This window comes from Thecamonas trahens (assembly GCF_000142905.1).
Source record: "Thecamonas trahens ATCC 50062 unplaced genomic scaffold supercont1.58, whole genome shotgun sequence".
In the NCBI taxonomy this organism is placed as follows: Eukaryota; order Apusomonadida; family Apusomonadidae; genus Thecamonas; species Thecamonas trahens.
In genome coordinates, this window is record NW_013657622.1 from 105217 (window position 1) to 121130 (window position 15914).

At 63.8% G+C, this 15914-nt stretch overlaps 5 protein-coding genes across 5 annotated transcripts in view; 3 read left to right on the forward strand and 2 right to left on the reverse strand.

The window, feature by feature from the left end:
- AMSG_10470 (protein phosphatase 2c) overlaps window positions 1-993 on the forward strand; it is a gene marked incomplete at its 5' end in the record, with an annotated part of 1113 nt that extends 120 nt beyond the window's left edge. The window contains one exon of the mRNA XM_013898174.1: window positions 26-993. Coding sequence (XP_013753628.1) covers window positions 26-928 — 903 coding nt within the window. The 3' untranslated portion in view covers window positions 929-993. The remainder of the gene's footprint in view (window positions 1-25) is intronic.
- Window positions 994-2700: 1707 nt separating this feature from the next.
- Window positions 2701-4894, forward strand: AMSG_10471 (uncharacterized protein). The gene has a single exon (XM_013898175.1). It carries the CDS (start codon window positions 3610-3612, stop codon window positions 4888-4890), a length of 1281 nt encoding a protein of 426 aa, XP_013753629.1. The 5' UTR covers window positions 2701-3609; the 3' UTR covers window positions 4891-4894.
- On the reverse strand, window positions 2959-3209 carry AMSG_12355 (uncharacterized protein; the record flags this gene model as incomplete). The annotated part of the gene is made up of 2 exons (XM_013898214.1): window positions 2959-3118; window positions 3184-3209. The coding sequence occupies 2 exons, from the start codon at window positions 3207-3209 to the stop codon at window positions 2959-2961; spliced, it is 186 nt and encodes a 61-aa protein (XP_013753668.1).
- A 1024-nt stretch (window positions 4895-5918) lies between the features above and the next one.
- Window positions 5919-15359, reverse strand: AMSG_10472 (polymorphic outer membrane protein; the record flags this gene model as incomplete). Its single annotated transcript, XM_013898176.1, has 2 exons — window positions 5919-12623; window positions 12677-15359. The coding sequence occupies 2 exons, from the start codon at window positions 15357-15359 to the stop codon at window positions 5998-6000; spliced, it is 9309 nt and encodes a 3102-aa protein (XP_013753630.1). The 3' UTR covers window positions 5919-5997.
- Window positions 15360-15842: 483 nt separating this feature from the next.
- The window catches only part of AMSG_10473 (Ras family small GTPase RAP-1b), a 1148-nt gene continuing 1076 nt past the window's right edge, over window positions 15843-15914 (forward strand). Inside the window, exon 1 of the mRNA XM_013898177.1 lies at window positions 15843-15881. Within this exon, the coding sequence (XP_013753631.1) occupies window positions 15863-15881 (19 nt within the window). The 5' untranslated portion in view covers window positions 15843-15862. The remainder of the gene's footprint in view (window positions 15882-15914) is intronic.

Genomic DNA, 15914 nt, shown 5'->3' on the forward strand with positions numbered 1-15914 from the left:
GCGCCGTGCGCGGGTTGGGGACAAGCCGGCGTACGCATACCTGGCGTCCAAGGGCGGCAAGCGGTACATGGAGGACGCGGTGGCGGTGGCGGCGCTCGGCGCCTCTGTCGGCCTGCCGGCGCTGGCGGCGGTGCCGGCCGATGCCGGCAGTGGCGGTGGTGGCGGGTATCTGCTGCTGGCTGTCGCCGACGGGCACTCGGCCGACCGCAAGGCCGGCGCAGACGCCGCCCGTATTGCTGCCCACGCTGTGCCCGGCGCCTTCCTTGCGGCGCTGGACGACGCCGCGGCCGCTGACTCCCGCGCCCTCGCCATCCCACCACGCCCGGTCCTCGAGGCTGTCTTTGCTGCCCTCGACGCCACCCTCTCCGCCCGGTCCTCGCGCAAGGTTTCGTTTGACTACGCCGGTGCCGCCGCCACACTCGCTGTCATCGCCCTCTCGCGCTCGGGCACACCCACTGCCATCCACGTCGCGAATGCTGGCGACGCCACCGCTGTCGTGGTCGACGCCGACGGCTCTGCCACCGTCCTCACCCGCCCGCACACCATCGACGACGAGGACGAGGTTGCCCGCGTTGTTGCCGCGGGTGGTTTTGTCTCGGACGACGCCCGCTTCGGCAAGCGTGTCAATGGGCTCAAGGTCACTCGCTCGCTAGGCGACTTTGGCTCTGATGGCACCATCTCCACTCCGCACGTCGCCTCAGCCCTCGTCACTCCCGCTTCCCACTGGCTCGTTGTCGCCTCGGACGGTCTCTGGGACGAGGTAACACCAGCAGAGCTGGGCCCGCTCATTGGCTCGGCTACCTCTCCCGCCGACGCTGTTTCCATCCTCCACGCTGCCGCGCGCGCCGCTGCTGACGCTCGCGACGGTGTTCTCGACAATATCTCAATTGCCGTCGTCGATGTGGCTCCCCCGCCCGGGCTGGAATAGCATAGCTTATGGCTCGCCCCACACTTGCAACCACACAGGCCTATTTCATTGAATGTCGTCTTCCTTTGGCGTTAGGGCCGGCCTTGACGGCTGGTCTGGACCTGGCGGCCGTCGAGCGGTGCGGCTCTTGCCGCTGGGCTTCTTGCGATATCTCGTGGTAGCGCATAGCTAGAACAACGCAGAGCCTCACTACATCAAGAACACTTTGTGGAGATTTTGAAGCATTACCTCCAGGATGGTGTTTAATTGCGATGCGTGCGGTAGAGAGCAAAGGATGCGGTGGACAAGGCTACAAAATGTGGGAGACTAAATGCTCGCGTCGCCGCCCCAGCATTTATGGGTTTCACTCCCTCCAGCACACGTTCACCAGTGAATCCCCACCCAAACTACGACCTTTTTTGGACTGCCCGACAGCCGCCGACAGTCACGCGAGCACTCCCGCCCACAAACGCAGGTGCCGTTCGTTAGGACCTTCACCGATCTCCACACACGCACACTCACATACACACAAACACACACACATATGAACAAGAACAGGTCGTCCACAAGCTCCTCGGCACGTCCAAGACAAGGTCAAAGCTCACGCAAGCGACCCCGTGATGACAACGGCGGCTGCGAACAACCCCCACCCCCGGACAAGAAGTCCAAGCATCTCGAAAACACGCCATCCCAGGGCCGTACACACGCGTCCTCGCAGGCTGCGGCGCGGGCGAGGCACCGTGCAAGAGAAAACGCTCGCAGAGCCAACGCCCACCTGGAATCCGCCCGCAACTCCTACGCCCTGGCCATGCAGAGGCTCGCGGCGACAGCTGCCGCCCTGAACGACTTCTCGGCCATTCGTCTGCGACAAAGCCTTGCAGAACAACTTGCAAAGCAAAATCGCAACCTCGAAGACCTGAAAACTGGTGCCCGCGTTCTCGACGACGCGCTCAACAGCACCGACCCGGGCCGCCAGGGCCGCTGCCCGCAAACGTGTCGAGCGCGAGCGGAAAAGGTCGGCAAAGGGGCGCCTCTTCGCGCAGCTGCGCCTCAAGATCGAGTTTGTCAAAGAGGTACCCGTCGGCGACAACTTCGACGATGACGAGTACGTATCCCGGGTCATGGCAGCTGAACCAACACAAGATGATATCTCAAGACTCACCCAGCGTGGATCGGTGCACTGGTGGCCCGAGTGGCACCCTGAACCACTCGCCATGGCCGATCTTCGGCTTCATCTCCTCTACCCGGCATTCGAAGAGAAATGCCTACTCGACGGCAACGACTATCTGCTGTCTCCGATAGAGGTACCGCGCGACTCAACGGACGACCATTCCGACGACGACGACGACAGCAACCGTGCGTGCCCATCACCGATGACCCTGGTCCCGTCGTCGCAGGCAACAACCAACGAAGGCCTGGCCCCCATGGATGTCGCCGGCACCGCCCAGCCGGATCCTGTGGCAGATGTCCTGCCGGCGTCCACCGGAGCCGCCCAACTTGCACCGCCTCGTGCCACAACTGCTCACACACCCAACCCGGCGCGCACCGCGCCCCAACCAGCTCGGGACAGCCGGACCGGTCCGGCGTCGTCACCAGCGCCTGCATCATGGTCGGCGAGGGCGGCCACTCGCATCCGGGATGAGGTCATCGGCCGCGGCATCACAAAGAGTCGGGGTCGTCGTGATCGTCGTGGTCGTCCAAGGACTCAACCGCAACAAGAACCAGGACTTGCGCATCAAACCAGGGCCCCGCGACCGGGCGACATTGTTGTTGCACCTGCGCCTGGTGCGACAAGGGCCGAGACCACCGCAACCGCGGCAAGTAGCGCGAGCGCAGCAAGCACCGCCGCCATCGAATGCGCCGCTGATGCTAGCGACATCGAGCCCGAAACCACGCTCGAGGCCGTGTTCGCTGCCGTTGTTGAGGACATACAGGAGCGGGTCCGTGTCCGTACGATGATGGCTCTCCAGCGCCGCCAGGAGCAGGCAGGTCTCGACCTCGCCACGCGGCGCTGGCTAGATGACCAAGAGGCCCAGTTGCGTGCCGAGCACTTAAGCGCCAATTCTGCTCTGGACAAATGCACCCTTGATCAGGTGGTCGCGGCGGGCCTGCACCACGCATGGTGGAATGACCTGCATGGCGACGCGGTCGCCGGGCTTGGTGAGTGCCTCGCTAAGCTCGGCCTGGACAGTGTCCACAACACCCGGGCCCCTGCCCCGCCCAACTCCCCGGCCTCGGTCTTCCCCGACGCGCTCTCAAGAGAGGACGAGCAAGACCTAGTCAACAGTGCGGTGCAGGCCATCACGGACGCCACCGACAGCGTTGCGTGTGCTGTCTGCTCACGCTCTGTCGCCGCGTCCGACGTCGAGCTCATCTCTCTCGCCAACCCTTCGCCGGCCTTTGTCGAGCGCCCAGACCGCACGCCATGCTGGTCACGCAGACCCCCGTTCAGTCGGGAAGGGGCCCAAATGCGGTCTTGTCATGTACCAGATGGTCCGCAAGCTCACGGTGCCCATTACTGCCCAGCTGCCAGCTAGTTTGGTCAATCCCGTTCCCATCGGACATCGCAAGGCCACTTGGAACAACTCGCCCTCACCACTCACCCCCTACCTCCACGCCGCACACATTCACGTCATCGACGAGGTCTCCATGCTCTCCATCACAACCCTTACCTGCATCCACTGCGCCTTGTGCAAGGCGATATGCCTCCCTTTGACTCCAACACCCCTCTCTTCGGCGGTGCGAACGTGGTCTTTGTCGGTGACCTCGCTCAGCTCGCCCCAGTCCTCGCCCACCCTGTCTACATCCATTTCGAAACCGACCTCAGCACCAGACAGCGCGCCCAGCGCGCCGCTCGCCTACACAATGCAACCACAGAATTTGAAGACATCGGTGTCAACCTCTGGGCCGCTGCCTCGGCTACAGTCGTCATCCTTAAGATCAACAACAGAGCCCGCAGCGACCCAGCCTTTGCCCATCAACTCGCCGTCGCACGCAACGGCAACTTCGCCCCAAACGGCTCCGTCGCCAAACTCATCCGCAGCCGCACCTTCGCCACCGCCGCCGACCGGGCGAAGGCTATCGCAACCGCCCTAACAACTGCCTCTGCCCTCGACACTCGAATCATTGTCTGCTCGAACGCTGCTCGCGTTGCTTGGTATACCACCATTTATGCTCGCATCGCCGCAGCTGCACACGCTGCCGAAGCCCCGCCGCCCATCATGGTTGAAGCCGTCATCTCCATCGCTCGCTCCCCACCTCGCGACTCAACCCGCAACCTTCTCCTTCGCCTTCCCGGCTCAAGCGCCACTTGCTACTACGACATGCGTGTCCCGCTCGCCATCGGAACTCCCGTCATGTTCATCGACAACATCGCCACCTCCGCTGCCATCTGCAACGGCACAACTGGTATCGTCGTCGGCGTCGTCTTCCCTGACAACGTCACATTCGTACACAAGATCCTCTCTCGCTCCGTCCCCAACTCGGTCGTACGCATCCCCAACACCCTTCCTGCTGTGGTCTACGTCGACGTTCCGTCCCTCCGTGGCCGCACCTCACACCTACCAGGCGTCCCCGACACCTTCCCCACTTCCGTTGTCGCTGTCGTGCCTCGCGCCGCTTCTGGATGCCGGCTCACCGTCCCTTCAGCCAACAGAACTGCACATGCCCCAACCAAGATCAACTTCTCCCTTCGCCAACTGCCCATTGTCGCCGCTTTTACCTCCACCGTCCACAAGGTCCAAGGCACTAGCCTCTCCGTCGCCATCATCCCTGCCTTTGCCGAGAAGACCATCTCACCCAACGCGACTCTCTCTGCTCAGGCTCTCTACGTCGCCATGTCCAGAGCACGAACTAGCAGTGGCCTCATCTTCTTCCAGTCGCCCACATTCAACTATCTCAACCGCCTCAAGTTGCCTGACAACCTCAAACGCGAGTTGCAGCGCACCACAGCCAACGACGTCGCCCCGCCACTCACCCAGTAGATAGATCCAGCATCAATGAAGTCACAACCTATACCTGGGGGGAAAGACCGCGTGACTCGGGATGCAGCGGGCGGCCGTAGGCCCCCGCCGAGGTCTCATCCGTGCGCAACTTGTTGCGCACGGATGAGACCTCGTCACAGCCTCCGATCAGTGTCACACGCCGCGCGTGCTCACAACCGCAACCTAATACCGTACCTGCAGCATCAACCATCACAGTCCCGACGATCTCCGGCGCCAGAGTACTCCACCCTCCGGGTTGAAGCATTACCTCCAGGATGGTGTTTAATTGCGATGCGTGCGGTAGAGAGCAAAGGATGCGGTGGACGACGTCGACACGGCTTGGCGCGAATATTCAGGCCGCCAAAATCGCGACTTTAATATGAGCTATATATTTATATAAATTCCTGATCAAATAAACATCATTAAATAAATCACAACATAATTTTTGAAAGTTTACACTACTAACTAAAATAAATATATAAAAAGAATATTTTGACGCTTAGGAGCCTGTTTTTGATACTTTTTGGCGTTTGCTCTTTGGTTGGCCAAACGCCTTGGTGTCAACAGAATCATGCTGCGAGAACGATTCAATTGACCCAAAGGCGTGATATGTACGCATATGCTGAAAAGGCAAGACGGTGGTTCTGAGGGGGTATCTGCGTCGAGAAGACGCGATGTGGTCTGCGGAGTGGTGTCTGACTCGGGCGGAAACGGAGCATCTCATATTGGGGTTCTGGGACCGTTCCAGGAACGCTTTCCCAGGAGCGCGATGATCGCGTCTTGGGGATACCGTTCCGGGAACGGTCCCAGAACGCTGGCGCTCAAGACCGTTCATAGAGCGATGCCGCTGAGCTCTCAGACAGCGCTTGAAGAACGCTGCCACGTCGCGATCACGTCGAAACCCCTGACCTCTGCGATCAAACACACACCTTCTGTTAGTATTGAGCTCAAGGCTCACGTTCCAGTCTGCCGCAGACTCTAGCTTTCACCTCCACACATAGAGGCACGCACGACAAGACGTTCACCACGCGCGCCAAGCTTCTTGTAATCTATATAACCCACCCACGCCATCCATCGATCTCATGACTGTATAAATCGCTTGTGTTGTCACACCACATACTGTCCGCCGCCTGTCAAATCCAGCTGCGATGACATATCAGTCGACGACGACCCGCCGTTGAAACCATTGTCGTCGGTCGACGGCTGGACACTTGCAAATGGCACGCCACTATCGCCGCCGTCGTCGTCATCGTCGGTCGATGCAGTGATGAAAGTGAGCGAGCCGCCGCCGCCGCTGCTACTGCGGCTGCGCGTTGATGACGCCGAGGCATCCGCGGCGCCAGCCACAGCAAGCGCGGCGAGATCGTCGACGCTGTCGAGCAGGCCATCGCCGTGGAGCATGACCTCGTCGAGCGCCTTGAGGATGTCATCGACGTCTTCGGCGCCCTGTGCGTCATCAGCGTCATGGGCCGGATGGAGAACATGCCGCGCCCGCTCGAGCTTGGCCTCGCGCTCAGCCTCGCGCTTGGCATTCGGTGTGAGCTTGCGGCCAAACACATTGCGGTCAAGGTGCGGGTGCAAGAGCGACCACAGAATGTACAGGACGCAGAGCGCGATAATGCCGTACGGAAAGTACTCGAGGACAAACGCGAGCTGGTTTGCCTCGCTATCTGTCAGCGCCGTCTCCGACTGCGTCCACGCCACCGTCGCCAGCATTGCGGTCACCAGCAGCATCAGAAGCGTCAGCGTCTCCAGCATGTCCAGCGCAGAGTCGAGGTATGGCCGAAACATGAGGTGTAAGATAGCGAAAAAGGTAAAGAGCACAAGCAAGAGCATCCGCGTAAAGTCCGGCTCCTCGCCCGAGAGCTGAAGGACAGACACCACCAGCGTCTTGCGCAACTCTAGCCACGGCGACCACATGAAGAACGCCCGCTCAAACGGAAACAGCAACATGCCAAGCATGCCATGGGCCCACTGCGGAAGCCACCTTCGCCGAATCCGCTGCACCACAAGCGCAAGCATCAGCGCCACAGGCAGAGCATACACGTACAGCCCCGCAAGCACAAACGCTACCACCCGATAGCGAAAGTACTGCGGGTTCCACGCCCCGTTCTTGTCCTTGCACTGCACCGTCACGTCCGCCACAAGCAGCTGCTCGTGTTCCTCCTCCGGGAAGGGCGCGCGGCACCGAAGCATCGCCAGAATCAAATTCATCGTCGGTGTGTACGTAAAGAGCACAATCATCAACAGTGCACGCCGGAACCGCTCGTTGATCGACAGCGCTCCGAGCTTCGCCTGCACCATCCGCTTTGGCGAGAACCCGTGATGTGACACAGCCACAGACGCCTGCTTGGCCACAACAGCCGCGCTGGCAAGCTCGCGCTCCACCTCGGCCAGTCGCTGCTCCCGCAGTTTCGGGTTGTGCATCACCACCGCCAGCGACGATTCAGCCAGCCCGACCTTGTCGTCACCTTCCTCCTCTTGCTGTTCGACCACAGCCCGCCACGCTTGCGGCCCAAACAAATCGCCGGACGTCGCCGAAGAGCTCGACGACGTCTCACATGGTGATCTCGAGTCGGACGACGCCGTTGACGCTGTCGACGTTCCGGTTGCACTCCATCCTTGCCGGCCACGCCCGACCGTACTCGCATCGCCCACATTCACCGGCGTCTCCTCGCTCATAGCCACCAGCGCCACCCCGTCGGCAGCCACTGCCCGCACCTGCGACATTGACATCGAGCTGGAGCTGGTGCTCGAGCTCGAGCTTGAGGCCGAGCTTCCGATCGAGCTGGAGCTGCTCGAGCTGGAGCTGGTACTTGACATAGTCGAAGATGACTTGCGCTTCCGCTTCGCCTTGCGCTTCTTGCGGCTGTGGTCCTTCTTCTTCTTCTTCGACTTGTGCTTCGACATCGACACGCCAGCGACTGTGCCCACCGATGTCGCCGCCATGACGTTGTCTTCTGCCTCCATCCCGCGCATATGGATCCGAAGCATCGCCGCTTTGGCCGCCAGAAGAATCACTCTCTCCTCAGCTTCATCTTCCCACTTGAGCTCCGCGATCTCGGGATTTTTCTCACCGTACAGGTCAATGCACCTGTGGAGCAGCCGCTCAAAGCTCCACACCAGCAGCAGGAGCATAACAAAGTACACCGGAACAAACATCTTGATGATAAACATCTGGTAGATCGAGAGCGGCATCATGCACGTGTCCGGAATCGAGTCGAGCGAGGCCGAGAAGAGCGTCCACGTGTTGGCGTCCTCCGCCTGTCGCCGCGGGAACGCTGCAATGAGAAACCCGAACATCTGGCCAAAGAACACAATGATCTTGGTGTTGCCCGACGACGCCGAGGCAAACCAAAAGTTGAACCAGGTGAACGCCAGAGGCAGCACAACACCGGCAATCAGGATGGCCATCACATTCGGCTCCTTGCATTCGACGCACTTACCGGCCGTCAGCTTGAAGCCCGGCACGCAACTGCCACACAAATCGCCGGTGTGGTGCGGCGCGCACTCGTTGTCGCCACGGCAGAGCGAGGTCTCGCACTTGCCAAAGAACACGTCAAATTTGGCGCCCGTCACCACCTGGAACTGCGGCTGGTTCGTCTGGAACGTTGTCCCATTCACATCCGCCCCGCATAGCTCAGCCACCGACTCGTTGAGCATCCGTGCCACCGTCGCATCAGAGTTGCCCAGCCGATCCACCTCTTCCTGCTCTTTCTCCACAAGAAACCGGTAAAAGCCCGGATTGGCCTTCACGAGGTCAAGCTCGCACGATGAGCTCGACAAGTCGCACGGCACACACTCGAGCAGCGGGTTGAACGTGTACGTCCCGGCCTTGCACGGCTCGCACTCGGTCTGCCCCGTCCGCGGATTCCACGTCCCACTCGAGCAGAGGCAGCACGACGACGAACCGCGCCGCGGCTGGTATGTTCCTTCGGGACACTCGGAGCACCGCGTCACGTTGCCCTTGGAGAACCGCCCTGGATCGCACTCGGAGCACGACGACCGGCCCTCGACGTCCGAAAACGTGCCTGGCGGGCACGGGAGGCACGCCGCCATGCCCTGGTTCGGCGCATACGTCCGCGGTGCACACTTGGAGCACCGCGGCGCGTTGGGCACGTCCGAGTACGTCCCAGTCTCGCACAGCAGGCAAATCTCTCCCACAAGAAACTCGCCCGGAAGGCACGCCCGGATGATGATAGAGTCAAGCGCAGGCGTGACAAGCGGAAGCGACCGGATCGAAAACGTCATGTTCTGCGGAATGCCCGGGTATGCTGTCACCGCAACCTTGCCAAACCGCGCCACACCAGCGACCGCAGACTCGACTCCGCCACGAACTACCGCGTTTGGCACTGTCAGCGTCACCAGCGCGTTCGCTGTCACCGCAGGCTGCCCGTAAAAGTCCACAAGGCCCAGCACCCACGGATCTGCCACCTCGAGCCCGGACGCGTATGGAATGTTCGGGGGCTCCGAGAGGAGTTGCAGCCGCGCCACATGCGTTGCGTGATCCGGCCCATACACAGCAGCATTGCCCGAAAACGTGTTGCCCGCCTCGGTGAGCGGCTGCGCCAAGTCGCGCCAATGCACGGCCCCGCCCGGGCCAACCGCAACGTTGTTGCGCAGCGTCGAGCTCGTCACTGAGCCCGAGGTGCCGTGGTCAACCACCAGGCACCCGCCGGCGCCGCCGGCAAAGTTACCACGGCAAGTGATCGCGCTCACGCTCACTGTCGCCACGCGCCCAAACAGCCCACCGCCGTCCACAGTTGCACCGTTGTCTTCCACCGTAGCGCCCGAGCTCACATTCAGCGCGCATCCATCCGCGAACAGCCCGCCGCCGAACGTTGCGTTGTTCTCCCGAACAACCACCGACGCTCCGCTCACGCCCAGCACCGGCACGCCCAGCTCGGCCACGTCCGACAGGCAGTACACACCGCCGCCGAGACCTGCGCCAGACACGCTCTCTGGCTCGTGCACGTCATCGCCGGGCACCAACTCTGGCAACGAGGTTGCCTGCGCCACTCCGTTGTTGCTCACCACCGCCGATCCACTCACTGCCACAGAGCACCCGTACGCAAACACGCCACCGCCACGCCACGGTGCAGTATTGTTGACCACCGCCGTGTCCGCAAGCACCAGTACGCTCTCTAGCAGCGAGACGTGCGCGCCGCCGCCGGCCTTGCTCGCAACGTTGTGCGAGAGAGAGGCCGACGTCAGATCGACAGCCGCTGCACGCACCGCGTACAGCCCGCCGCCGAGCACCGCCACATTGTGCTCAATAGCTGCGCCAGACGGCCCAGTCACCCGCAAACTTGCGCCATCGGCGGCAGCTATGCCGCCGCCAGCTTGCCCGGCCCGATTGTGGCTCACGAGCACTCCGCCAGTCAACGCGAGAACCGACATCGAGCCGCCCGCCAGCCCGCCGCCGCTCACGCCCGCCGAGTTGCTCCTCATCAGCCCGCCGCTCACAGACACCTCGGCCTCGAGTGCAAACACTGCGCCGCCGCGCTGACTAGCCACATTCGCGGTAAGAGTTGTGCCACTCACCGCCACGCCCGACGACGCGCTTGCGCCAAGCCCTCCTCCGCTGCTCCCGGCGCTGTTGTTGTGGAACGTGGCGCCGGTCACCGACGCCACGCCGACAGCTTGCAGCCACAGGCCGCCGCCGTACTCGCTGGCAACGTTGCCGGTCACCAGAGCCCCGTTCAGAGTCACCGTCCCGCTTCCGCTCTCGCCGCCGTGCTCGCTACCAAGTCCGCCCGCCCAGAGCCCTCCGCCGCTCCGGCTGGCCGTGCAGCCTTCGATCCGCGCACTCCCGGAGACCGCCAGCGTGGCACCGGCGCTCACCGCAAGGCCGCCGCCAAACGCTGCCCGCGAGAGCACCACCAAGCTCGCACCGCTGAGGCTTGCAGACGAGCCTGAGCCTACCGCCAACAGACTCCCACCGCTGCCCGAGGCCCCTACGACAGAGTTTCCCGCTAGCACACTGCCTGCCGCCGTCCAGCTCGCGCCTGAGGTGACCAAAACCGCGCCGCCGCCCGGGCCGCTCGCCATGTTGCCCTCCAGCCGCCAGCTTGCCGCGCTGTGGCTCGCGCTCGTTCCTGTGCCGGCGAGGCAGAGCCCACCGCCGCCGTCCGCTGCAGAGTTGGCGTTCGTGGTCACGCTCGCTGCCACGTCGACACTCGCTCCGCTACTTAGCGCCAGTCCACCGCCGCACCCGACGCTGGCGGAGTTCGAGCTGACGCTTGTTCCGGCGCCGAGGTTGATCGTGCTCGAGTGAGCGGCTGCAATGCCGCCGCCGCCACCTCTGGGCCCACTTGCGGTATTGCTGCTAACAGTGACGCCAGTGAGTGTGGCTGTGCTCGACGCCGCAAGCGCGAGGCCGCCGCCGCTGTCGGCTGTGTTGGACGAGAGCGTGACACCTGCGGCGACAGTGACCGTCGCCCCGGACGTGGCCCAAATTCCGCCTCCGCTCACTGACGCGCTCGCGCCCGAAATCGTGCTTGCGCCCAAGAGGTCCACCGTGGCATTGGTGGCCGCCAGTGCTCCGCCACGGACAGCAAGAGAGCCGGCGCCGCAGGTGCAGGTGTCCATCGAGACCGAACCGCTGCCGTCCACCGCCAAGTCGCCGCCATCGACACCTGCAGAGTTGCCGTTCAGCGTCGAGCGGGCGAGAGCGCCCGAGACGCCGTGCAGCGCAATGCCGCCGCCACTTCCGCCGGCAGTATTGTTCGAGACAGTGAGGTCCTCCAGACCGCCCGCCACAGACGCTTCGTCGCCGACGTACAGGCCACCGCCGTCGCCGCCCGCAGTATTGGCCTGAAGCGTGGTGTCTTGCAGCTTGGCCGAGGCGGCGGGGCCGGAGATGCAGACGGCACCGCCGTGTCCAGCCGCGGTTGATGAGACAATTTGCGAGCCGCTGATGAAGCTGGCAAAGCCTGAGCCCGAGACGGCAACGCCTCCGCCGCAGCCGCTTGCCTGCGACGTGGACACCACCACGTTCGAGAGCGTTAGTGAGCCACTGTCGATCCACAGCGAGCCACCTGCGCCGGATGCTGAGCAGCCGGTGATCGTCATGTCGGCGAGCGTGACTCGCGCCGAGCCACCAACGCGAAAGGCACGCGCTCCGCCAGTGGTGCCGGAGCAGTCTAGAGTTGTCGTCGCCGGCCCATTGCCGCGAATCCGCACCTCGGGCCCGCCCAGCACCCCGTCGAGCATGAGCCCGTCGGACAGACAGCCTGCGTGGGTGTCAGGAAGCACCACATCGACGAGCGCAGTGGTGGCATGCCGCGGCGCGGCACTGAGTGCAGCAGAGAGCTCGCTCACGGTTGCGCCCGAATTGAGGGTGACCGTGCAGACTTGCGCATCGAGACCACAGGCGCTGCCGGCCACAGGCACGCATGCTCCCGTCCCGGGGCACCACCCACAGGCAACGTGCTGCGAGCACGCGCATGTCGACTGGCTCCGGCTTGCGCAGACGCTGGATGCGTCGCGGAAAGTGTACTCGAAGCTCAGCACTGGCGCTGTGGCCTGGCCGCTCGAGCTGGTGGCGACAACCAGCATCCGCGAGGCCGTGGCGCGGGTGGCGAGTGCAGGAAGAACTGCCGAGCCAGCATTGCTCCTATCCACAATATTTGAGGCGTCGAGGACGCCAAGAACAGGGTACCGCTCGTCCGGGCCGTCGTAGACGGTGAGCACGTCGCCAGCGGCGCCGGGCGCCACGAGTTGATTGAAAGCTCGGTATAGCCAGTATTCGAGGATGGGCCTAGGAGCCAGCGGCAGCCGCCACTGCGTGCAGGCAGATGAGCCGTGACGATGCCACGGGAGGCATCGGCGCCGGTCAGCGTCGCCAAACCGCGGCACCGGTTGCTCACCACAAACTCAACCGATTCGGAGCCGCTGAATCCAGAGCCATCGGCTTCGGCCACCACGTACGGCCCGTCTGAGACTGCGTACAGGCTGTAGCTGCGGAGCGCCGACGGCGGCGAGACGGTGAGCGTAAAGTTGTACAAGGTGCCGGACGTGACGGTGATGTTGCAGAGGCGCGCAAAGCTCGCATCCTGCCCGTCGATGGCGGAGTTGGGCGGGCAGAGCGCCGGGCCAGCGGTGAACGAGCTCGAGCCGCCGTCAATTGTCCACGACGCGCTGATTGACGAGTCGTCCGGACTCAGGTCGAGGGCAACAACGAGGCTCGCGTCAGCGGTGCCGACCGCGGTCGCAGCGGGATCAGGCGAGGCCTGGACAACAGCAGAGCCGTAGCCGAGGTGGGCGATACTCACGGCGGATTGGGCAATGACTCGCGAGAGGCCGGTCGCCTCGTAGACAACCGAGAGAGCAGCGGTGGTGGTCGACTCGCAGGGGACAGAGTAGTTGCCGGCGCAGACCGGCGACGATGCGTTGTACATCGAGGCGCTTGCGGTGCAGCAGACGGTCTCGTCGACGGTGACATCATAGATGAGCGCCGAGTAGTCCTCGGCAAAGTGGGTGTCGTAGATGCAGCACTCGAGCGAATTGTCGGTGGTGTTGCGGGTGCATGGGTCGTCACCGAGCCGCTCCTCGTTGGCGGCGTTGTCGCTCACCGAGCCGCATGTGGGCTCGGCGATGCGGCCGGCAACTGTGAGGACAAAGGCATCAAGTGCGGCCGAGGGGACAACGACCGAGCAAGAGATGTTGAGGGCGGTGCCGATGGCACCAAGCGAGGCAACGGTCGGCACCTCGGTGAGTCTGCACGGATTGGCAACGTGGGTTGCGGTGGCAGCCATGGAGCCAAGGAGAAAATCGCCTGCAGCCGGCAAGTTAGCGGCAAGTAGAGAGTCGCCGCGCGGCTCGTCGGTCGGCGACGCGCTGAGGCCCGCGAGCATGGTCGAGGAGAGCAGGACCTTGCCAGTTGCCATCGACGTCACGTTCCACGACGCGTTGTCGCTTGCAAGGAACGGCTCCGAGGTCGCGGCAGAGTCGTGGATGGCAAGGCGGAGCACGACGCGGTGGTCGTCGGCGACCTGCCGCGGTAGAGTGTACTGCTGGCTATTGGTGTCGCTGCCGAGGCAGTCCCACGAGACCTTGAATCCAGCGTCGACGTTGGGCTCAGGCCCCGATTCAAACTCGATGCGAACGCTCGGGCCCGACCCTCGCCAAACCAGCGCCTCTGCGGGCAAACTCGACGCGTTGCCGGAGAACTCGACAATCTGGGCGTCGGTACTGACCGGACCGTCGAGGATGCGCAGGACGGCGCCACCGTGGACGAGGGAGGTGGCGGTGGCGTCGATGGTGACCTGAAGGGTGCCGGCGCAGATGGTCGGCGTCACAACCCACGCGCACCTTGCATTCGGCCGGTAAGTGGTGGCCGAACCCGATGGGTTGGCGATCTCGCCTACCAACCCGGTCAAGACCTGGACGCCGTAGCAGTGGTCACCATCGGCGGTCGAGAGCGCCGGTGGCGGAGCAGGTCCAGGTGGAGCGCCAGAGTTGGCTCGGAAGCCGAGGCTGACGACCGGCAGCGCCGAAAGCTCACCGGCGGCGAGGATTTCAAGTCGAGCGGTGGCGCCCGATGCCGGCGGAATGGTGCCGGAAATGGCCGAGCCGGTCGCCTCCATCAGGATAGTCCCATCCGGACTACTGCCGTCGCGCAGGCGGACGACAACCTCTCCAGCAACCGTCTGCAGCGTCAAGAGCTCAAAACTGAGAACAGAGGCGGCCGGCCCGCTCAGCAGCCAGACGCACGACTCGCCGGGGCCAATCGAGGTGGCGGCGTCGAGGTCAACCGAGCCAGTCGAGGTGACTTGCGAGACGGCGACGGCGGTCTTGGGCGCACAGAGTGCAGGACCCGAGGCTGGGGGCGCGGCCGACGCGGCCTCAACAGCCCACGACACCGTGAAGCCCGAGGCGGCGGTATGCTGGTAGTGAGCGCCGAAGAACACAATTGACGCGCCGGAGACCGGAGCGTGGACGACGACAGGATCACTTGTTGCGCCCGGGACCAGCGGAATGGCCGCCAGCAGACGGGCGTCGGCACCGTCGGCTGCACGCGAGCCGGCGTAGACTCGGACGGTGGAGCGGCGGTCGAGCTCGATGTCTGCCAGTGAAACGCGTAGGAGGTGATGGGCGGCGGCTGAAGCGGGGCGGATGAGCCAGCCGCAGGCCGCGCCGGGCGGGATGTCGCCGCCGACACGGAACGAGCCCGATGCAGCGGTGAGGGCGGCCGGAACGCCTGGCGCGCAGGACGTGGCGGCGAGGGCGCAGGATGGGCCAGCCCAACCAGGAGCGCAGACGCAGCGCGAGTCGTCGATGCACACGCCATGGGCCGAGCATGCCGCGGAACAACCGCATGACGAGCAATCGCCGCCGTCGCAGGCATGGCACCGAAGGTCGACCACCGGCGAGGCAGCCGCATCACCGCCGGAAAACGGCGAGCCGTCGTCGCATACGCCATTGCCGAGCCGGGTTGCAAGGACGCACCCGCCGCCTCCGGCCATTCCCGTTGCGCCGCCAACCAGGCTGGCGGCGGTGACGAGGCCGGACCGGGCCGAACGCCCACACGCCGCCACATAGCCTGGAGGGCAGCCGGAGTCGGCGGCGGCCACCGCGGGCGAAGCCGCGAGAAGCAGCAGTAGTAGCGCGGCGAAGAGCGGGCCTCGCATGAGGACGTGGAAACTTTGTGTGTATGTGTGTGGTGGGGGGGGGGAGGGGGGGGGAGGGTGAGGGGGTTGAGGGTGGAAGGGGGTGGGTCGGTGACGGGAGGTGGTGGTGTGAGATGGCTGTCGAGTTTGTGTGTTGTTGCGGCGTTGCATGCTAGCTGAAGTTGCCACATGTTTTTCTTGGATACTTTTTTCCCTGGTGAATTTCTCTGGTTCGGCCAAGTTGGACCGGGCCGGTTGGCGTTGGCAGGATCTGGCATTTTCGCGCCGAGCCGTCGGCCGGTGCGTATCGGCAAGAACGCCGGTCGCTGGCTGGCCACCGCACCCCAATTGAGGTTTGAATGGCCGAGTACAAGCTTGGTACGTGGCGGGAAGGAGGTGGGGGGGGGGGGG